A 22,914-nucleotide genomic window follows, 5' to 3' on the forward strand; every position below is an offset into this window, starting at 1 on the left:
CAAGTTGAAAGTTGGTTGGAAGAACTGTGTTGAAGAGTTTTTGAAAAGTGACCCAAATATAGAAAAATGTGTCCTAGCGATTTAAAAAAAAAAAAGAAAAAAAAAAAGAAAGCTAGTAAAGCAGTAAAATAACTGTTTAACTGTAATTTATTCCTGTGATGGCAAATACTCCAGTCTTCAGTGTCACATGATCCTTCATAAATCATTCTAATATGCTGATTTGCTGCTCAAGAAACATTTCTTATTATCAGTGTTGAAAACCGTTTTGCTGCTTAAAATTTTTGTGGTAACCGTGACACTTTTTCCCCCCAAGACTTTTGATGAATAGAATACTCAAATTCTGCATTTATATGAAATAAAAAAAGATTGTAACATTAATATCGTGTTTAATAAAAACAAAAAAAATGTTTAAAATAAAATAAAATTACTGACCCCAAACATTTGAACGATAGTGTATATTATATTTCATAAATTATCTCATCACAATACTTCCCATATATCCTCTATCCTTTCACTACAGGAGTCGTATGTTTGGAAGATGTATCAGGAGAGGTGCTGGGATTTCTTCCCTGCTGGAGACTGTTTCCGGAAGCAATACGAGGACCTGCTGGGCTAGAGGACATACCGTTGTCCTCAGTCCAAATATGAGAGAAATCACATGCTTCAACCTACATGAGCTCCTAATATAAATTGATTTTAGGATCTTATGTAGGTTGGACACAACATCCTAATCTAGCTCTCATCAAATGCTGCTCACTGATTCATACAAACAAAAAAAACCTCAGCCGTTTCTCCACCAGGAATGACAGCGACATACCGAGAACTCATTGTGATCAAGCCAAAAATGTGAACTCAAGTACAACATAAAAAAAACAAAAAAAACATGTAGCACACATTGCCAAATTAAGACACAAGCCATGTTTGATATATATATATAAAAAAAAACACCAACATGGTAAATTGCCTCATTTGCTTAACTCACAAATGCACATGAAGTTGTGAGATGAGATGTTACCATATATATATATGTTTTTGATCTGTTGAATGAACGTCTATACAAATATGCACAAGAATACCTTCTGAGTGCCAAACACAATTTATGCCTGTTTGATTTAAAAACAAACAAAAACAAAAAATACTATGAAGAATGTGCAATGCCTTTAAAGACGGTAATCTGACTGGTGGAATGAGAAATATAAAGATCATCTGCTTCAGTCCACTAGATGTTTCTTATACAGCAAAGTGCCTTATGACAAGAGACTATGCAAACATTTGGTTCCCGCTCGTATGATTTGCTAGTTTGCATATTAGTTTAGACTCTCACTGACAGTCTCACTTGGGTTAGTAGTTTTGTAGCTTTAGTTGATGGTCCAGAAGTAAAGATAATCACTGCTTTTTTAAAAATGTTTGGTTAAGGTTAAATAACTGAAATCGTGTTTGCCTGATCATTTATGAAGTATGATTGCAAAACAATGGAAATCTATATTCAAGGACAAAAATGTATTGAACAGTCAATACTGTAAACTGCTATTGTATGGCCATTTGTATGTATGTAGTGGCTTTGGTGATTTGCATTTGTTTCGAGCAAGGGGAATGAAAATAAAGTAGCTAATGCAATAAATCCCAGCTGGCCATAGCTGCATTTAATCTGAATGAAATCTGAGTCAATTGAGGAGAGGTAATATGATGCGTCTGAAAACTGTTGGCATGGCATTACATCAGCATTTTTAGGAGTTATATATTGATGAAGCATTTTATATTCCACATGACTGAATTAGTCTTGGCTATTATAAGACTTCATGAAGTGTCCGAGTATGATGTACACGTCTACTCAGAAGTAAGGCTGTCAGCATTACTAAAGCCGCAAGTGCTGATTTAATCCACAGCAGTGTCAGTCAGCGGGGAGAAAGTGCTTCTCTCAGGTCAGGAGATCATGCTGTCCAACCAGTCCTCCAGATCCTCCTCTGTCACTTCCTGCCTCGTGGGTTCAGGTTCACTCTCCACTTCTGGCGTTGTCTCTTTCATAACGACCGTTTGATTTTCTCTCTCTTCCTCCTCTGAACCTGTTGAGGTGGTAAAATCACATTTTTACACCATGTTCAGGAAGCTACTTTGAATCTATAACTTGCAAAGCTAGAAGATTGAAGCACATATAACTTGCAAAGCTAGAAGATTGAAGCACATAAAGTAGTTCAACAGAATCGAAACTCAAGGTAACTTTTTATAAGAGGATATTTTCATTCTGCAATAGAATTCAGGTAAAAATAAAGGCTAAGTTATATATGCTAATGTTTAAAAAAAAAATTGGTTAGTAAAATGTTTTTGTAAGAAGGCTCAGCAAGACTGCATTTCATTGATCAAAAATACAGTAAAAAAGTACAGTACTGTTTTGTATTTGAATATATTTTAAAATGTAATTTGTTCCTGCGATGGTAAAGCTGCATTTTCAGCAGCTATTACTTCAGTCTCCAGTTATCAATATTGAAAACAGTTTTTGTGGAAACCATACTTTGATTTTAGTTTTTAGTTTCTTTTATTAGAAAGTTGAAAAGAACAGCATTTATTTGAAATAGATTTTTTGCAACACTTTGCTGTCACTTTTGATCAATGTAATGTGTCACTAATGAATAAAAGTACTATTTTTTTCCACAAAAATCTTATTTATAAAGTGAAAAAGAACATATTTAGCTAAAAAACACACACTGGGATTAAAATAATTTGGTACAATTCAGCTTGAACTGAGAATTTTACATGAGCTGTAAAAAATGAACTGTCTAACTAAAATGAATCAGATTTCCAAACACTACGCTACTTAGTTAATTTGTTACAGTACCCTCCAACACTGTTTAACAAAAAAGAATCAAGATATACCAATTGATTTGAACAAAAAAGAACCAAGATATACCAATTGGTTTGGATACCTTGTGTTGGGCTGTTCAGCACATCATCTGTTGTAGCGTGGGATTGCACTGAAGAAAGTTCTGTGACGGGTCTCTGCAAGCTGAGGAGAAGGTCGAGCTCCTGGTCAGCATCATCAGTGGCCGCAGGGACGGCTGTGGAGACACCGAGTGATGCTGAGCTACTTGAAACAGGCTTTACACTGCAGGAAATGCCCAGGCCTGAGTCTCGGCCTGCCTGAAGAGCTGTCAGTGTGGAGTCGGTTCTGTGAGGGACTGTCACGGGCGGCAGTTCAACAGGAGTCGTCACCTGAAGTATATTAAAGCTCTAGTACATTATACTTTACTAGTAGCATTTCAAAGTATTTCAACAAAAAAAGCAATGGATCTACCTGAACAAGCTCAGCCTCCAGGTTCAGTCTTGTGTGCAGTGGAAGCTCTTGAAGTGACTGAGTTAAAGCTGGCAGGTCAATAAAAAGGGCTGGAATCTGGAGAAGTCACAATCAACCATAGGAAGATATATCCTCAAAAAACACAATAATTGCACTGGAAAACATACAAGCAAATCTTAATGTTTAGTGACTTGAGAAATGACTGATAATGCACCTGATTTTTTGCCAGAGAGTCAATGTCCCAGTCCTTCTCATCAGAGAACCTGAACTGTGTGAAGGAGTCCCCTAAAATAGATAAACATGCAATACATTGTTAGAATAAAAAAATGTATGTAAAGTGAGTCACCAGCTAATGTACAACACTTTTAACACCTTCAGGAAGTTTGGTATGAATTCTTTATTTTGGTGAAATTATTGATGTGTTTTTTATTACTAATAACACTATTAAATGATCAACAAACTCAAAATTCTCAAATTGTTATAATATTTACTATTAAATATTATTATATTTGACAGTACATTTATATGAATCCTACTAAATAATATTACAAATAAACTAATAATAATTGATTTAAAATCAATAATATAATAATGCAATAATGTCATATATTATTTTGCCCACTCTGTGTTATTATTTACCAGGATTAAAATGATCCAGTTAATGATCAAATGATTAATGATAAAATGATCTAGTTTTTATTGAAAATGATACTGCAGTTGTGTTATTTTAGTATTATATATATATACTTGTATTCTAAATTAGCATTAATTTTTACATTTTGCAGTTTTCATTTCAATTTAAGTTTAATAATAACATTATGTGCTTTTGTCATTTTTTTTTACAATTTCTATTTAGCTTTATTTTTTTATTTCCGTTTTAGTAATTTCAACTTAAACCTATTTTATTTTAGTTACCAAGGCAACATTTTTTAAAAATATATCTTTTAAGGTTTTCCATATAATATTTGTATTTTATTGTAAGTTTATTTTGTTGAACTAATCGTCAACAATAACTGCTGTACACTACAGCTCACCTTCCAGACACTATATATTGCTGTTACAAGTAAATTATTAATCATGTCTTCCACTTTATTTTCAATTCCAAATGGACATAATGACACGGGCCAAGAAAAACAACTCAGTTCACTGCACACCATCACAGCAGCAGCTGAACGCGTGTCATCTTTTGAAGTCATTTTCACCTTGACACAAGCAGCGTGAAATGTGAGGCGGCAGCAAGTTGGGACAGCTGAAGAAAGAAGCCGTGGGTCTGTCACACACAGCTGTCCAGCCAGGCTGAGGCAGAATAGCAGGCGTCCGCCTCAGAAACACATTTCACTAAAGACACACTTGCCAACTGCAGTCGGCCAAACTGACAGGGATGATACAGCGCAGTATCTCGAGGTCAAGTAGAGGGATCCTTCCTCAAAAGCGAGCATTCTGCCACTAAAGGCTCCATGTAAAGTAGCCTACATTAAACTGATAAAGAAGAACCTAAAGATGTAAAATTGTCAGTGACTCAGAACCGACGTCACAGTGAACCAGATTCCTCGTAACGCGGAGCAGAATGCCAAGTACGCATTGGTTGATGTCACTGTTATGAGAGAATGAGCTGTGGACAAGAGAAGACATCCAGGCAATTTCATCACGTTTCCTTGACTGGCAGTGACAGCGCCATGGAAACTGCTGCCATAACAATGAGCAAATGTCCTGTCAGCATGTGTGGTGAGGGTCAGCGTAGCATTATCACAGCGAGTAGTGAGTGTGTGTGCGTGTGTGTGGTTAGCCAACATAACAAACCAGCTGCATGTGACATGCGTACTGCTGTGTTGCATTAATTATGGTAAAGACACTTGTTTGTACAAGTGAAACTGCAAGAGTAATTGTAGAAATAATCATATACGGTTTACTAGGGACACAAAAACATAGATTATGTTGGCTGAAACCAAATGCCAATCATTTGTTTTGTTATTGCTGATAAATAATATAATTGAGTAATATCGCACACATAATAATGCTGATATTCAGGACTACACAAAGTCAGAATTGTGAGATATAAACTTGCAATTCTGACCTTTTTTCCTCGCAATTGCGAATTTATATATTGCAATTCTGTACAAATTGTTAGATTAAAAAGTCGCACTTACATTTAAAAACAATGTTTTGGTAACACTACACTAATGTTTCATTTGTTATCCTTAGTTAATATGTTAAGTAAGATGAAATAACAATAAGCAGTACATTTGTTAATGTTAGTTAATAAAAATACAGTCGTTCATTGTTAGTTCACAGTCCATTAACTAATGTTAAAAACAACTTTTGATTTGAATAATGCATAATGTTGAAATTAACATAAACTTAGATTAACAAATGCTGTAGAAGTATTGTTCAATCTTAGTTCATGTTAACTAGAGTAGTTAACTAATAAAACATTATAAAGTGTTACCATTTTTTTTATTATGAGGTGGAAATAAGCCTCCATAAAAATGACGACTTTGCACACAATAAATAACTTTTCACTTTCAAGTGATTTATTAGATTTATGAACTATTTTAAATCTTTTTCTAAATCCATTTCCCAAATTATTGTATTTTTATTCTTCTTTTTTTTTTCAAAACAAGTTCAGAAAAATGTCATTGAACAGTTTTTAGACTTTCAAATGAAACGGATTACCAAAGGTTGACATATTGTGCATATCTACAAATAAGCAAAGAGCCCAATAATGTGAAAATGGCTGGTGTGAAAGGAAGAGCAGTTGTCAGTAGCAGCTCTGGTGCAGTGCTGGCACAATGTCAGTGTGGCAGATGTTGTCTCTCTGCAGGCTGGCGTCCTGTGACCCGCTCCCAGGAAGCCACGCTACAAGCACAGGTCATTTCCTCCCAGAGAGTGGCACCATGGCAGCCTGCCAACCCCAAACTGGCCAGTGTTCTTTGCTTTTTCAAGGGCCCCAATAAGACACTGATGACAGGAGGACCATGAAACGCTGAGGAACCACAAGCACAGCACCAGCCATTAAACCGAGGACAGGCCATACACTGTTAGTCATTAAATGGCACTTAATGGTGGGAGGCTACAGCCTTTTGGAAGAAGCTGCTAATTTGCTTTGTTGTCACGGCTCTTGAGCACATCATCTAAGCCAATTACCACAAAGCAACTCCGTAACGAACTGAACCATCCAAATAAATCAGACTGTGATGATTGCAATTAAAAGATTTCAAGCCGAACATTCAAAACAATACGACAGTTATTTACTACGCTTCAAGATAGCTGCCATGGAGAACACCAAGAGTTTTCTATTAGTGTCTAGACTTGAAAGGAAAGACTTTTATGCAGTTCACACACTTGGTTCATTTGAAAACACATCTTTAAATACAACACTGCTTGGATATCTGACAGAGGCCAAATGTGTAAAATAAAAATGTTTTCCTTCAGATCATTAAAAGTTCAAGCTCTGCTTTCGGTTTTGATCAGATACTGAACAAACTGTCGCGTAACCTATAGTCTGAGCTTCCTAAATCAGAAACGGGGAAAAAAAACACATCTATTCAGTTAAATCACAAATGAAATGACTGGAATTATAGCTGTGAATCTCTTCATGTGGTTTCAACGGTGCAGAAAGTGACAAATCAACTCGTATTTTGAAATCTTTAATGTATCAGAAATCAAATAATAATAATTATTATTTCTCAGTTTATAGCTATGACGAGTCACGCAGATATTGGCCTACTGGTACGACCCGAGCCAGTCTAAAATAGCCGTGTACCATAGTGATTCAGGATAAAATAAAAACACGGTTTGGAAAATGGATTCATGATGCTCATTATATAATTTTTGAACTCAAAAAAAGCTTTAAATATGTGCGTGTATTTATATATAAGCATTTTTTTCAATTGGAAAAAGAAAGAAAGAAAGAAAGAATCATCAGACACAGGATTGAGTCTCATGATTGATGAGTTTTCCAGTGTTACAGACACAATGTTTAAGCCTACTGCTCTATATTAATCTATTTAATTCCTATTTATTTGTGAATGCACGTCCCCATACAGTATGTCCGCTGCAGTAGTGTAAGAGAACAGGGCTCTAGTGTGAGGTGCACCTCAAGTGAATGATGCTAGTAATGAGTGATGCTAGATGCGAGCCATGGAATGAACGAAAGACCACAAAGAGCAGAAGTCGTTTTCTGAATCTATCTCTCTCAGCACAACCTGACCTACACAGCAAGAGCAGCAGTATTCTCCTTTCGTCTTGATTTTTTACCTAAACATAAAAGCTACAGCAAGTTACATAACAATGTGCGTGTTCACTTTCTATAAGTGGGGCCATTATTGCGATGGGCTGAGGCTGAGCTGATCATCAGGTTAGCAGACAGCTGTGGCTCAACTTAAGACATTTAGAAGAGTCATTTATTTCCATAGAGATGAATCAAGCACTCAATGTGCTTCTCCTGATCAAAGGAGATGCTTTTCTCAATGATGAACACAGAGGAAAAACATCTCAGGGAGGATGACAATATTTAAGGAGGACGACGATATTTTATAGAAATTATTAAAAGCATGTCATATAATACTGCAGTATATGGTTTTCTTTGAGAATTAACAAAAGAAATATTTTTTTTAGATCTATTTTAAAACTTAAATAATACAAGTATTTTATTACTTAAAATCCAATTTTTTATATTATTTATGTATTATTTTATTTTTTAATATGTTTATTACTAAACAAATCCATTATTTTATACTACTTAAAACAATATATTTATTATGAAAATTCAGACCTGAAATACTTGATATAGACTTGTGACATGATAATGGCACTGATTCAGAACATTCAAAACCAAAATGCATTTGGACTAGAGCTGACCGAAACATTATTATTAATATTACTACAAGCAATATTATTGCGATATCTTCTTTGTTGACATAAAATATAATTAGGGAATATCACAATAATGTTGAAAGGCTCTTTTCAAGATCAAATGCAAACATATCTCTATAAATTGAATATCATAAAAAATGCAAAAAATATCGAGGTATACATTTTTACTTAGTTTTATTGCCAAGGTCTAATTTGGACTGCATTCAATTTCAAGACGGACATTGACATTGAATCGGAAATCTATCTAGTGAACATGCGTACCCTTTACATGGCATGCATAATACCTGTGCAAAATATCATGGAAGATTTCTCTTTCATCTCTTATAGACTAGAGAATCTAGATTACAGAGGAATAAACTGATGTATTTCAATGACAGCGCCCATTAAAAACATCCACTTCCAACCAAATACCAAAGGACTTCATGCCCCAAATATCAACACTGCCCCAAATAATGCATCTCTGGGCATACATGAACTCAAAGGGACAATCAGGGGACCATTTCCTGGCAGAATTATAAAACAGATTCATTGGGGACAAAATATAAGATCACTCAGGCTATTTATAGTCAAAAGCTATCATTATTACACAACCATATTTATGCAAAAGTGTCACTTGAACCTTTAACCTGTAAATACGGTTTGAAAAAAGCTCCCATATTTCAGTGGTGACAACAGGGAACAATCGCCACAGGAAACAAACAAGGAGTAAGTTATGGTGGACAGATAAAAAGATATGGAACGCTAATATGGAAATGATAAGAAACAAGTGGCCACTATTGCTCTTCCCCACTTTCATAAAGGCGTCTGAAGGATACAACATGGCTTTAAAATAACGAGCAGCCTCATGCAAATCGCACAGATGTTATGGTAGCAACAGCAGCGAGGGAAGAGAGCGAGTGTGGAGAGAGACACACAAACAGTCATTAACAGAGTGGTTGTTACTGTTACACATTAGATGACATTCTGATACCCTTAGTGGGTGTAAACGCACACCCCCGCATCATAATTACTGTCCAATGCTTGATGCAGGGGACTACAGTCACAGTATGAGCGCGATCAAATACACAGGTGCTCAGCACTTAAGTGAAGGTTGCTCCAGCATTCTTCCAGAAACACCAGTTTATGCTGCAAAAAAACACGATTTGTGTGATCACACTTAGCAGGCTGGAGCCAACATCGCTTTTTCATACTTTAACAAATAGGCTCAGATTCAGAGAAAACAAAGCCCATAATGAATATTCAATTAATCCAGTTGGCAATGCATGTTTAGGAAGTATAATCCAGTTGAAAGGTTTGGGGCCGGTAAGATTTTTAAGAATGTTTCTGAAGTCTCTTATGCTCACCAAGGCTGCATTTATTTGATCAAAATACAGTAAAAACAGTACTCATGTAATATTATTACAATTTCAAAGAACTGTTTTCTACTGTAATTTATTTTACTCCTGTGAAGATGAATTGTCAGCAGCCGTTACTCCAGTCTTCAGTATCACATGATCCTTCAGAAATTATTCTAACATTCTGATTTGCTCAAGAAACATTTTATCATGAATGTTGAAAACAGTCGTGTTGCTTAAGATCTTTGTATGAACTGTGATACATTTTTTTTGACTCTCATAAATAGAAAGTTCAAAAGGAGCATTCATTTGAAATAGAAATCTGTAACATTATAATATACTTTAATTCACCATTGACGAATATAATATGTCCTTGTCATTGATCAATTTAATATTTAAAAATGTTTTTTTTTAAATACGTTGAGCATGACCTTTGCCTTTCAGAGCATCGCAACAACGCTGATTCCACTTGCATTCCAATTAAAGTGCAAACATGCCGGACGAAGCCAAACTAATATCACATTATCTAGGTCTGTTAGTCCAAATTCACAAAATCCGGAAAGGTTAGTGACAATAAAAAAGCTTAATTATTGCTTTAGTCAAACTGAAACTGAATTTAGAAAGTACATGTATACAAACACATATAGCATGTGTTTATCAGCAAGCATGCTTAAAAAACAATAAGGGTTCTATGGTAGTTATAATTTAATGGCTGACTTTGTGCAAGATACAGTAGGTTGTTGCTTGCCAAGAATATGAAAAAGAGAGACAATCTAGAGAGCTGTGTCCCATCAGGGTGCAGTCATTTGCGGAGGGTCCAGCTGGTGAAACTGCCAGCAGCAGGGCCACAGGTGGAGGTCCAAGGTACTGAAATATAGGAAAGCAAGTTGGGAGGGGGCAAGGTTTTCTACAGGTGCAGTGTCATTGGTAATGAATCAACATCTCTTTGCTTCTCTGCAGGGACACAGTCAGGTCAAAGTGCAGTCAACCGCTAAACAAGGTCATGAAATTCAGGCAACATTTAGTATTAATTTGCTGCTCTCACTGTCAAGTGTAACCCGAGTATGTAGCGTGTAGGGTTGAGTTGTGTCTGCTAGCCATCTGAGACCCAGAGGAGACGTACTACTACACAGATGCAGGCGAGCACAGCGGAGCTGTCACTGTATATCTATGCCCTTCATTATTAGTCCTCCTCCAGGGTACGTGATATGGCTCATATCCTCCATTATGATCTCATTATGATCAATAAACTTGGAGGCCTGGAAATCTACATGGCACTATCTTTCATTAGCCATTTCCTGTCAACCTGAATGTACAACATTCGATTGTGATCTGTTGCATTGTAAAAAACCAGGTGACGGCTGACAAAAGGAAAAAAATTGTAAAAAGAAATGACCCTGAATCAGTCGATCTGTACTCAATCCCCAACCAGACAACGCTTACACCTTGCAAGGGCACGATGTCACTCATTTCCTGAGCGTCCTGCACTCCTACCATTGCAACTTTATGTTTGTACTGTGTGCATTGAATCTGTTTTTTTTTTCTCATTGATCACTCAAGGCTTCTTTTGATGGCCTGTAATGTAACTAATTGCACCCATGGAGCTGTGAGAGCAGAATTAGAGGGATCAGGCTAACTCTTAAAATAGTGTAAGTGCAAAAATAAATGAATAAATAAATAAATAACACTGCCATTCAAAAGTCGTTTTGATTTTGTCATGTTTTAAACAAAGTCCCTTATGCTCACCAGGACTGCGTTTATTTGTTAAAAATTACAGTAAAAACATGTGATTCAATTTTATTACAATTTTAAATAGGCTAACTGTTTTCTATTTTAATATATTTTTTAAAATGCAATTTATTCCTGTGATAAAAAGTTGAATTTTCAGCATCATTACTCCAGTCTTCAGTGTCACATGATCCTTCAGAAATCATTCTAATATGCTGATTTGCTGCTTGAAAGAAAAATATTATTATTATCAAAGTTGAAAACAGTTCTACAGCTTAATATTTTTTGTGGAATTTGATGAATGGAAAGCTCAAAAGAAGAGCATATATTTGAAATCGACTTCTTTTGTAACACTGTAATTTTCCATGTCATTTTTGATCAATTTAATGCATATAGAAGAATTAATTTAAAAACAAAAATCTTACTGACCCCAAACTTTTGATCAGTATAAATAAATAAACAAATTCATAATGGTCAAGGAACAACTAAATACTGAAGTACATAATTTGTAAATGTTAAATATAGCAATTCAATACTATTATTCCAGTGCGATGCAGTAGCATTGACTCAACCAATGATGTGAATTTGGGGTGAGGCTATTCATTTGGCTAACCAATGGTAGATGAAATTGTATAAAACAATTATTTATTTTTTGTTTGTTTGGTGAAGCTAGTGGAACAAAAACAATTTAACTGTAAGGTTAACTTTCATATTTGAATGATCACAGATTTTTGGTAACCTCATGTTGAACATCAGACAAACAGCTACTATATATTACTTCAAAATATATGGGAGAAAGAAAAAAAAATTTCACCTGGCAACTTAATAAGTTGTACTATTTTAGAGGACCATTTTACGTTGATTTGAGCTGAAGTAGCTCCTATACAGACATAACAAAAAGTCATTAAATGACCCTCTTACTTCTGTATTTCTAGATAACCGATCATCTCCACCCACTTATTTGCTCGCAGCCACGCTATCTGTGTCAAAAGAGAGTAATTAATGCCTCCATTATGTTTCAGTGATCATACATTTCACACACCCCCTCTGTCTCCAGCATGAGCATGAACATGAACGGTCTAACCTTCATACCCTCATTTCTGCTTCGGTTCAGCCCCCTGTTCTTCTCCTCTTCCTCCTCCCATTCTCGGCGTCTGCCTGTTGTTCACTGCCCCAAATCATGACGATCATCCCAGCCCAGAGGGAATGACCTCCTCCCAGCCATTCACATCTGTGTCTGTCAGTGCATCCACAGGCAGCAGCACATATTCATCCAAAGAAACAGCAGCAGCATTTCCCAATCATCCTCCACCACTGAGAGAAAAGGAGATGCTTAACAATGGACTTTGGCGTAGTCGTCACAACTTGAGACAGAGCTTTTTACTTTGACTCTTCCTTGAGCACCAACAACCATCCAAAAACCGAGGAGAACATTTTACTACAACTTTGAGGATTATATAATTTAAGAACAGGCTCATGACTGGATGAAGAAGCAACATCTAGACACTCGATTCCAGAGTGGTGAGAGTTGACAATAGAGGAAAAGGTTTGGGATGAGTGACAGTGTGACCGAGCCAGATCTGAAGATGGAGTTCAAGGCTGAGATAGAAAAACAGTGAGTACTGAATACATACATCTTTTACAGATAATTAGACAATGTAGTAATTAATATTGGTCAAACAAGGTGGCTGAATATTAGGTCAACATTATTAAAGACAATAGATATCACTGACTGTTATTCTAATTAATTAGTTATGTCTACTCTAATTAATTAGCAATTAAAATGTTTAAAATGTAAATGGGCAATTCATCCAAAAATGAAAATTCTGTCATCACTTTCTAACCCACATCTTGTTTCAAACCTGTATCAAAAATGTCTTTCTTCTGTTGAAGACAAACGCTTTTTTGGGGGTTGGGGGGGGGGGGGGGGGTGGGGGGGGTAACCTTGCCCATATAATGTCAACAGGGTTTCATTTTGTTGCTTTTATGTGCCACATAATAAAACAAAGTCAGACAGATGAGTAAATGATGGATGTTTCATTTTGGGGTCTATTGTCCCTTTTGACAATAATAATAAAAAGACAAGACATTATTTTTAATGTTATATTAGGGACATCCCAGAGTTCCACAAAGCTGATTTAAATGGACAGAAAAAAGCAGTAAAGAAAGCTCCCACCTACAGCAATTTGGAAACTGCTAAATAAATCAATATGTGCTATGATGTACATTCAATGTAATAAATATATGCATTCAATGATGTTGAATTTGTAAACATTAGTTAATGCATTAGCTATCATAAAATAACCACTCTTACAGCATTTAAAAAAACATTTTTTTTTTTACAAACACTAATACTTAAACATTGAAGTTTGAAATATTCAACAATAATGTAATGTGACTAATAAAGGCTGTAAAAATAGTTCATGGTAATCAATGCATTAACTAATGTTAAAAAATTTAACCTTAGTGTCATGTAAAGTGAATAATATTAATTATAATGGTATATTATATATAAATATTACACCACTAATATTACATTTCCATGCACTATTAGTTTTTACATTTCCTGTAAATACAATTGTGTAATACAGACTCCTTACCGAAACCACAAATCAATGCAAAGCTTATAGCCTGGCTTTGTTTACAAAATGTTTAAATATTCAGAAATCTTAAGCGGGAAACTGTGCCCTCTTTAGAGGGATCTCCACATTCATTTCATCTGAAGGAGATCATTATTACCTTGTAATACGAGGTAGCAATTACCACATTCTTCCTCATAGTGGATTTGCAGTTATTCTGAGACCAAAAAAATGCCTCAAGCAATGTCCTATGATGCTGGCCCTAGCAACAAGTTCACCGCCACAGTGACAAGATCTGGATGATGCTATTCAAATTTAAAGATGTTATCGAGAGTTTCTGACAGATTAATCTTTGATCAACTGTGAGATTAGACAAAATAAAATTACCCATCTGTGTGAGCAATATGCACAAAAATGATCACATCAAAGATAAGCTACAGCATGAAGCCTTTCGGTGAACAGATTTTCAAATTGTTATCTGACAAACGTAGTTTTCTTTACAGTGAAAGCCTAAAAGATACGCCTACTAGGGACCATAATTTGACATGCATAATAGATCAGTGCAAATCAACAGATTACAGCAATCTTGCTGCTGAATGCAAATCAAACCTGGTAGAATATTGTCTCAATTACATAACGTTGCTACACCTGTGTTACCGTGTCAAAGAATGGTTAAGAAAACAGAATGCGTTTTCTATGAACTGCATGACGATTTCCTCACTCAAACTGATAGATTAAACACCACAAACTACCATGTGGGTGACAAACAAATGCAAGCACCTGCTGTCATGAAGAAGACAACTCATCTGTTTTAATATAATATGTGTAAGATGGGTAAATAAGAAATGAAAATGCTGTCATTTACTCGCCCCCATGTAGTTCCAAACCTGTAGAACTTTGAAGGTGACTAAATGAGGACAATTTTAATTTTAGGCAAACCAACCCCATTAAAGAATCCAGATTAAGTAATGATTTTGGTAATTTGTGAGAAAGCTCAAGGGTAATTGAAGTGTGTTCCTGGTGAAAGCTGAATTACACTCATTTGGTATGTAATCAGTCCGTTACCACCACACACTAATCAGGGCCTGCTGGCAGAATCATAATAGGATAAAAGACAGTAAGTTGAGTATCGCAGGGGAGGTCAGGCAACTTTGAAAGACATGTGGAGCTGAACAAACCGGAACAGACATTTTTCTATCTATAACTTAGCTTAAGTCATTATATTGCAATATTTGACCAAGAGGTGTGACCATATTTATATATATTGCCAAGTCAAACAAAACTTGTAAAGACTTTTTTCACTGTTAAAACATAAAATCCAGAAAAGCAGTCAGGTTAGAGCACTGAACTATTTCTTTTGTTGTTATCATGGTGCTGTACAACCACATCATGATGGTAAAGCTGTCCTACATAATTCCTGAAGTCATGGATACAATACTTGTTCTGGAGAACATACAAATTCCACCCACATTCACAGGGATCAGCGAGTTTGAACCTCTGATGACTAATCGTAAATGTGCAGGGAACAACACAGGAAAAAATAGAGAGCAACAAAACAGATTAAGTGCTCCAATTTAGTTTGGAGTACAACTTTAACTGTTTGGCCACGACAAACAGAAACAGATTGCTACTAACAAATGACATTTCCTAGTACACAGATATGCACGAGGTATAAATATTCTTTATTTTGCAATACCACAAGAGGCAGTGCAATCCTGCAGTACTTCACTGTCGTAAAATTAGATGCCACAAATATATCTCATGAATATCAATGTGGCTTTTGAGGAAGCAGATTAGGGAAATGAAAGGCAAATTGAGCAAAGAAAATTCCCTCAAGAGAACGGCGTAATGGAAACTCATTCTGCACTTACAAGGATTTTAGGCTTGTTATATTTGAGGTAAAAATGCCTTTGTAATGGTTAATTTTGAATAATTAGACAGTTGTGTATGACCTGCCCTTGAACAAAATGTTCAATCTCTGCATTCACTTACAGACATACATAAAGGAATTGGGCAGCACATCAAATCGTGTATGGCTTTGGCTACGGGTATTTCCTTAAAAAACCCATTACAAACCCATTGAGTCGTTTATTAACTGGATCAAGATTTTATACACATCACCATCGGCCACAGTAACAACGAACGGACTAACATCACAAAGCTTCACACTGCACAGGGGAACGAGGCAGGGATGTCCACTCTCTCCATCCCTATTCACCATTTTTATTGAACCTTTAGCAGCAGCTATCCGTCAAAACCCAGCAATCAAAGGTATTGAAACACCACAACAAACACATAAAATCTCACTCTATGCAGATGATATCCTACTATATATACAAGAACCCCTAACATCTACTCAAGAAATAATTAAAACAATTCAGTCCTTCTCAAAAATATCCGATTATGCAATAAACTGGAATAAATCTTCCACCCTCCCTTTACATAAAACCAAATGGGATGTGGCTCCCCAGCAATCACCAATACCTATTTGTCAAGATCACATCACTTACTTAGGCATTAAGATTTCCTCCAGACTGTCAGAGTTGGTAACACTCAACTTCACACCATTGCTAAAAAAAATAGAAGACGACTTGCTCAGATGGCTCAATCTCCCAATCTCCATAATCGGCAGGATAGCAGCAATAAAAATGACGATTTTACCGAAAATTAATTACCTATTCTCAATGATTCCAACCCACCCCACACTCACCTGGTTTAAATCACTAGACTCCATTATAACTCGCTTCTACTGGAAAAATAAAACGCCAAGGATAAAACTCACTACACTTCAAAAAAGTAAGGTTCAAGGAGGACTAGAAGCACCAAATTTCCAATATTACTCAATGGCTAACCAACTGCAATACATATACAAATGGATTCGCCCCACCCAATCTGATATTGTATGGCTAGATATAGAACAATCATTATGCAAAGAATTAAATATAGCTGACATACCATTCCTCACCAAATCAATTAAACAACACACATGTTTTAAGGCAGTAACTATAGCCACCACTCTGACAGCCTGGTGGAAATTTCACCAAATCACTAATTCTACATTAGCTCCATCTAACCTCACCCCACTGTGGAACAACCGTGACTTTATAAGCAATAAAAAAACATTGAACTTTCACACATGGGCGGAAAAGGGTATCACCCACATTAAGCATATTTTCAAATCTAACACATTTAGACCATTTCCGGAACTGGCCCAGGAGTATGGCATCGGGAACAACGAATTTTTAAAATACCTACAACTCAAATCTTCTGTTCTGACAAAAATAAACATCAGAGACACAAATTTAGAACTTCCACCGGCAATATCAGACTTGGTCAACATTTCCTCTCCAAAGAAACTTCTCTCTAAAATATACAAAATGATCTCAAATCAACTTCAGACCATATACTTACCAACAATAAAATGGGAAAACGATCTATCAATAGCCCCTGATGCCAACTTCTGGACCCGAATCTGTAAAAACATCTATCACATGTCCAAAAATTCGAATCTTCAGTTAATACAATACAAAATACTTCACAGAACGCATTACACGGGCAATAGATTAGCTAAAATGGGATTCACATCAGAAATTTGCACACATTGCAATCAAAATTCTACAGATACATACATTCATGCAACCTGGCACTGCACTCCAATCAAACACTTTTGGGAAGAGGTCACACAGGCACTATCAACTATAGTTGGCTGCCACATCCCAATGTCGCCTTCCCTTTGCTTGCTGGGGGACCTCACAATAATAACTGATAAAACCATAAACTCTAAAATACTCCTCACAGCTCTAGCCATCGCCAAGAAAACTATCCTCATGAACTGGAAAACCAGAAATAAATTACACATTAACATCTGGAAAAATCTTATAACAGACTTCATGGCAATGGAACTCGCATCTCCCCTTCATAATAACACATCTGAAACTGATCCCTGCCGTCCAACACTTTCTGACCTCTTACAGCTATGAATCCTTTCTCTGTTTTCAACTCTGACTTCTCTCACCTTCTTACTCAACCCACGAATATTCATATTAGTTGTTTAAACTTGTTTCTGTCATCATTGTTATTGCTATCTTTACTGTTACTGTTATGATTACTAATTTCACTTTTTTTTTTTTTTTTTTTTTTTTTCATTGTTGTAACTACTGTTGTTGCTGTTTTTTGCTCTTACCGTTATGATCACCACTGCCATCATCATTGTCATTTATTATTATTATTAATATTATTATTATTATTATCATCATCAATATTGCCATTGTCAATGCTGTTTTAGAATTAGATATCATTGTCATCACTAGTGCAATAACTTCCCCCTTATCTCTTCATGGGTTTTTAATGCACCACAACATAGAATAAAAAAAAAAAAAAAAAAAAAAAAAAAAAAAGAAGGATTAAGGATATATGGAAAAACCTCACAAACACCAAGGCAGGCTAGACAGGCGAGAAGTGGTTTCAACGGGACAGCATCTCTGTCCCAATTTGAGACACTCTCGCACTGTACTCCCTATTTTAATGCACCTTAGACATTGCACATAACACACATAACACAAAAAAAAAAAAATTAAAAATTAAAAAAAAAATAGGAAAAGATATGGACTGATGAGATGAGGGGGAAGGTTATATTATATTATCTTATATTATATTATCTTATTATGTCGTATTTTATGCAGGATTGACAATGGCAATTATTACATAGGAGGAAGGATGGAAGTAAAAAATCTACCAACACAATATTGGCAATATGGTGGTAGTGGGAAGTGGGATGGTGATGGTAATAACAATGGTAATACATAATAAACGGTTACTTTGTTTACGCATACACACACATACACATAACCACACTCACACCCGCACACATACACACTTAAACACTTAAATCACTCTTGTCACTGCTGGAAGTATGGATTTACAAGATTGCTCACTACTGCACTATGTTGGTTTGTTTGTATGTATGCCTGATTGTTAAATAAAAAAAAATAAAAAAAATAAAAAAATTAAAAAAAACCCATTACATCATGTTTTCTTTATCTTTTAACTTGGTTATACAGTACTGAAAAATATAGGGTCAGTAAGACCTTTATGGTTTTGAAAGAAGTCTCTCATGCTCATCAAGGCTTTTCAATTTTCAGCATCATTTCTTTAGTCTTTATTGACACATGATCCTTCAGAAATCATTCTTGCTGATTTGCTACTCAAGAAACATTTCTAGGTAATATCAATGTTGAAAACAATTGTGCAGCCAAATATTTTTGTGGACACATGATATAATTTTTCAGGATTCTTCGATAAATAAAAGTTCAACATAACAGTATTCATTTGAAATATAAATCTTTTGTAACATTAAAAAATGTCTTTCTCTTTACTGGCATTTTTGATCAATTTAATGCATACCTGCTGAATAAAATTTTTTTACTAGTCCCAAACTTAAAATAAACTCTGTGAGTGGTAATGGTTGCTCGCTGTGTTATTTGTAAACATGGCAAAAACTGTTGCTCATCATGAGATGAGTCCTCCTCCATCAATCAGATCCAACCGTGCAACAGAAATAGAGTTTTGCCTTTACCGCGTCTTTAGTATCTCAATTGCACACAGCAGGACAGCTGTTTAACACCACCGTTGTTCTACATTAATTTTAGTTTTGATCTCCTCCCTGCATGAAGCTATATCAGAGGCACAGGGGAAATATGACACAGATTTAAGTGGGCAGTATGTCTTACCAGCTGAAGTGAGGAGGACATGATAGTCTGTGCCTCTTTCTGTAGGTACATCTTCATTAATTTCCTCTTTCTCCGATTCCTCATAACGGTCCCAGTTGGGCTCAAGCTTTCGTCGAGAGAAGGTGTAGTGCTCCTCTACTTCCTCAAAGTTTTCTTTGTTGTCATGGTCATCTTGATTCTGAAAAGCAATCAGAAAAATTATGACAGTGAGCAAGCATGACACAATACATACAATGAATGAATACTAAAATACTTATTGATTCTAAATTGGTTTGGTTTCTAATAAACTATTAAAACTATTGGTAATAAAAATTACCATGGTAGCGGTAATGCAGTTAAACATGTAACAGTACTGCTAGAGTAAAAGACAAATAGTACAGTAACCACTGTAACACATTATAGTAATGGTACTACAGAAATACCATAAATTAAGTTTACAATTATTTTCCATTAATCTCATTCAAACAGTGAGGCAGTCTCTCTTAATGCTTGACATTATTTTATTTTCACATATTTAATAATTTATGACATATCTGTGTCAAATACCAAATAAATAGTTTTATAGTAAATTAACTTACTGTAATTATGGCATTATAGTAACAGTTACTCTGGTATTTCGGCAGAAACTATGGTTGTCATGGAGATTGTTTTGTATGGGTGACACTCACTCGTCGAAACTCTCTAAAGTCTGCGGGAGGTCCATATTCGCGCCCTCTTCCTCTACGATGGTCCCGTTTGCCTCTTCCACGATGGTGGCCCCCTCTTCCGCGACCCCTGTGCTCTCCCGAACTGCCAGTGTCCCCCTCACCTTCACCTTTACCTCCACCTCTACCTCCACCTCCTCTTTTCCAATGACCACCGCGTCCCCGACTGACGTTATGTCTACTCTCCATAACCGAATATGAAAATTAGAACTAATACACCGAGACTGTAATAAGGTAACACCACAACAGTTGTTACATTTAAAAAGAACCCTCTTCAATGGAGAAACGTTCCCCCATTCAACTAGTTCCGCCTAATCATGAATGTAAGATTGCCATCTTTAGGCTGGTGGAACTGGGGGAAAAAAGAATGAGTACCAGTAGTATCAAAAGTAGTAGGACCAGGGGTGAAAAAAACACCTCTTTTGAAGGGGCATGTTAGATCTGACCGAGTGCACCCGTTTCACAGACAAGGCTTAAACTATAGTCCCAGACTAAAATGCACGTTTGAGCTGTTTTAAATTAAAGCAATTTGCAGTAACATATCTTAAAATATGTCAGTGTCATTGTTTCGTCTCAAGATGCACATCAGTAATGTTTTTTTTGTTGGCATAATAAAGTTTGTAGGCCTATATCTGTTTTTTAATCGCTCCACAAATCCATACTGTCAACAGCCAGTGGGGGAAAAAAACATGTTTTCAAATAGATTTTTTTTGTTGTTAAAACCTTGAGAAACTACATAAGAATAAAACCGGAAAATTGGTGTATATAAGTGTTATTGAAATGCCTACTGAACAGCCTTTATGTATTTATAATTAAAATCCACAGACACAAAAAGATAATGTGTGATAAAATGAACTTTTTAATGTGCATTGTGGATGTTTTCTTTCCACTAGTCTGAAATAAATGTGCATGAAAAAACAATGCTTTGCCTGTAATGTCTTAGTAATAAATAGTACACTATTTTTATGTTTAAATTTTCTGTTTTAGAAATGTTAAGTCTCTTTATTCTCTGTTTTCAGATGATCCTTTGCCAAGTGAGCATGAAAAATACAGTGCAACTTTTATCCAGCATTTACTAGCCTGTCAGCAGTAACAGGATGGACATGGATATTCAAAATTTAACAGCAAGTGGAAATGTCTCTGCTGTCCTGCCAGCCCCATACAGTCTGTTGGAGGTCATAACCATTGCAACAGTGTCAGCTGTTGTGAGTCTCATCACAATAGTGGGGAATGTTCTGGTGATGCTCTCTTTCAAGGTCAACAGCCAACTTAAGACTGTTAACAACTACTACTTACTCAGTTTAGCTTTTGCAGACCTCATTATTGGCGTGTTCTCCATGAACCTGTACACATCCTACATTCTCATGGGATACTGGTCTTTGGGGAATATAGCCTGTGATCTGTGGCTGGCCCTTGACTATGTTGCAAGTAATGCATCGGTGATGAACTTGCTGGTCATCAGCTTTGACAGATATTTCTCCATTACAAGACCACTTACCTACAGGGCTAAACGGACCCCGAAACGTGCAGGCATCATGATTGGCTTGGCCTGGTTGATATCGTTTATATTGTGGGCTCCACCCATTCTGTGCTGGCAGTACTTTGTCGGCAAGAGAACTGTTTCTCCTGACCAATGCGAGATCCAGTTTTTCTCAGAGCCCACAATTACATTTGGTACAGCCATAGCAGCCTTTTATGTCCCGGTATCCATCATGACAATTTTATATTGCAAAATCTACAAAGAAACCGAGAAACGCACAAAGAACTTAGCAGAACTCCAAGGATACCCATCGCTGGACAGCCGTGAAGACTCTAAAGCACGAAAGCCAATACTACAATGCTTTAGCTTTAAAAACAAGAGGGACGGGACTCAAGCGTCATGGTCTTCGTCCAACCAGAGTTATGTAACTAGGACAACATTGCAGTCTGATGACTTGTGGACAAAATCAGAGCAGGGCACCACCTTGAACAGTTATACATCCTCAGAAGATGACGAGCGGTCTGTCTCTGAGATGACCCCTCGAGAATCTTTCAAGAACCAAGAATCGACTCTCAATAAAAATGGACAGCTGGACTGTTACGAAGACAGCAAATATCTAAGTGATCTTGCAAAATGCTCCCAGACGAACAATAAAAAATGTATGTCATACAAGTTCAAGCCGATCCTTAGTGACATCACCGTTTTGCAAGGTAGTACCGACATTGAGAGAACAAACACAGATCAATGTCAGTCCTCAGAGCCACAGGCTCCTTCATCCACATCGGCTTCTGCCAAACTAGAAGACCCAAACTTAAAGATCCAGATGACCAAGCGTAAACGAATGGTCCTTATCAAGGAGAAAAAGGCTGCACAGACTCTCAGTGCCATCCTTCTGGCTTTCATCCTCACCTGGACCCCGTACAACATCATGGTGCTCATCTCCACCTTCTGTTCTAAATGCATCCCAATGTCCCTCTGGCATCTGGGCTACTGGCTCTGTTATGTCAACAGCACCATCAACCCTATGTGTTATGCCCTATGCAACAAGACCTTCCAGAAGACATTTTGGATGTTATTCCTCTGCAAATGGAAGAAAAATAAAGGAGAGGAGAAACTGTACTGGTCTGGTCAAAACCATTAAATACAAGAGAGATGGCTAACATTAAATTCATTTTAGTTTATGCTGTGCATACAGC

At 36.3% G+C, this 22,914-nt stretch overlaps 3 protein-coding genes across 6 annotated transcripts in view; 2 read left to right on the top strand and 1 right to left on the bottom strand.

The window, feature by feature from the left end:
* Positions 1 to 1,621, top strand: part of ryr3 (ryanodine receptor 3) — a 115,132-nt gene extending 113,511 nt beyond the window's left edge. For all 4 annotated transcript variants that reach the window (XM_077220385.1, XM_077220386.1, XM_077220387.1 and 1 more), the window contains one exon: positions 521 to 1,621. In XM_077220385.1, coding sequence (XP_077076500.1) covers positions 521 to 616 — 96 coding nt within the window. In that variant the 3' untranslated portion in view covers positions 617 to 1,621. The remainder of the gene's footprint in view (positions 1 to 520) is intronic.
* aven (apoptosis, caspase activation inhibitor) lies at positions 370 to 20,549 on the bottom strand. Its single transcript, XM_077220408.1, has 6 exons — positions 20,203 to 20,549; positions 19,535 to 19,712; positions 3,504 to 3,574; positions 3,290 to 3,385; positions 2,922 to 3,207; positions 370 to 2,063 (listed from the first exon to the last, which is right to left on the bottom strand). The coding sequence occupies exons 1-6, from the start codon at positions 20,425 to 20,427 to the stop codon at positions 1,924 to 1,926; spliced, it is 996 nt and encodes a 331-aa protein (XP_077076523.1). The 5' UTR covers positions 20,428 to 20,549; the 3' UTR covers positions 370 to 1,923.
* chrm5b (cholinergic receptor, muscarinic 5b) lies at positions 12,778 to 22,876 on the top strand. Its single transcript, XM_077220401.1, has 2 exons — positions 12,778 to 12,841; positions 21,258 to 22,876. The coding sequence occupies exon 2, from the start codon at positions 21,336 to 21,338 to the stop codon at positions 22,857 to 22,859; it is 1,524 nt and encodes a 507-aa protein (XP_077076516.1). The 5' UTR covers positions 12,778 to 12,841; positions 21,258 to 21,335; the 3' UTR covers positions 22,860 to 22,876.
* Positions 22,877 to 22,914: the final 38 nt, after the last annotated feature.

This window comes from Siphateles boraxobius, unplaced genomic scaffold (assembly GCF_051911475.1).
Source record: "Siphateles boraxobius isolate OS27281-9 unplaced genomic scaffold, OSU_SipBor_1 8, whole genome shotgun sequence".
NCBI classification, from domain to species: domain Eukaryota; kingdom Metazoa; phylum Chordata; class Actinopteri; order Cypriniformes; family Leuciscidae; genus Siphateles; species Siphateles boraxobius.

Excerpts from the sequence above, each read along its gene's own strand:
- aven (XM_077220408.1), bottom strand. The coding sequence starts at position 20,427 with ATGGAGAGTAGACATAACGTCAGTCGGGGACGCGGTGGTCATTGGAAA. Across the intron at positions 3,386-3,503 it reads ACTCTCTGGCAAAAAATCAG|ATTCCAGCCCTTTTTATTGA; the intron begins GTGCATTATCAG and ends TGACTTCTCCAG. Across the intron at positions 2,064-2,921 it reads GCTGAACAGCCCAACACAAG|GTTCAGAGGAGGAAGAGAGA; the intron begins GTATCCAAACCA and ends CCACCTCAACAG.
- chrm5b (XM_077220401.1), top strand. The coding sequence starts at position 21,336 with ATGGACATGGATATTCAAAATTTAACAGCAAGTGGAAATGTCTCTGCT.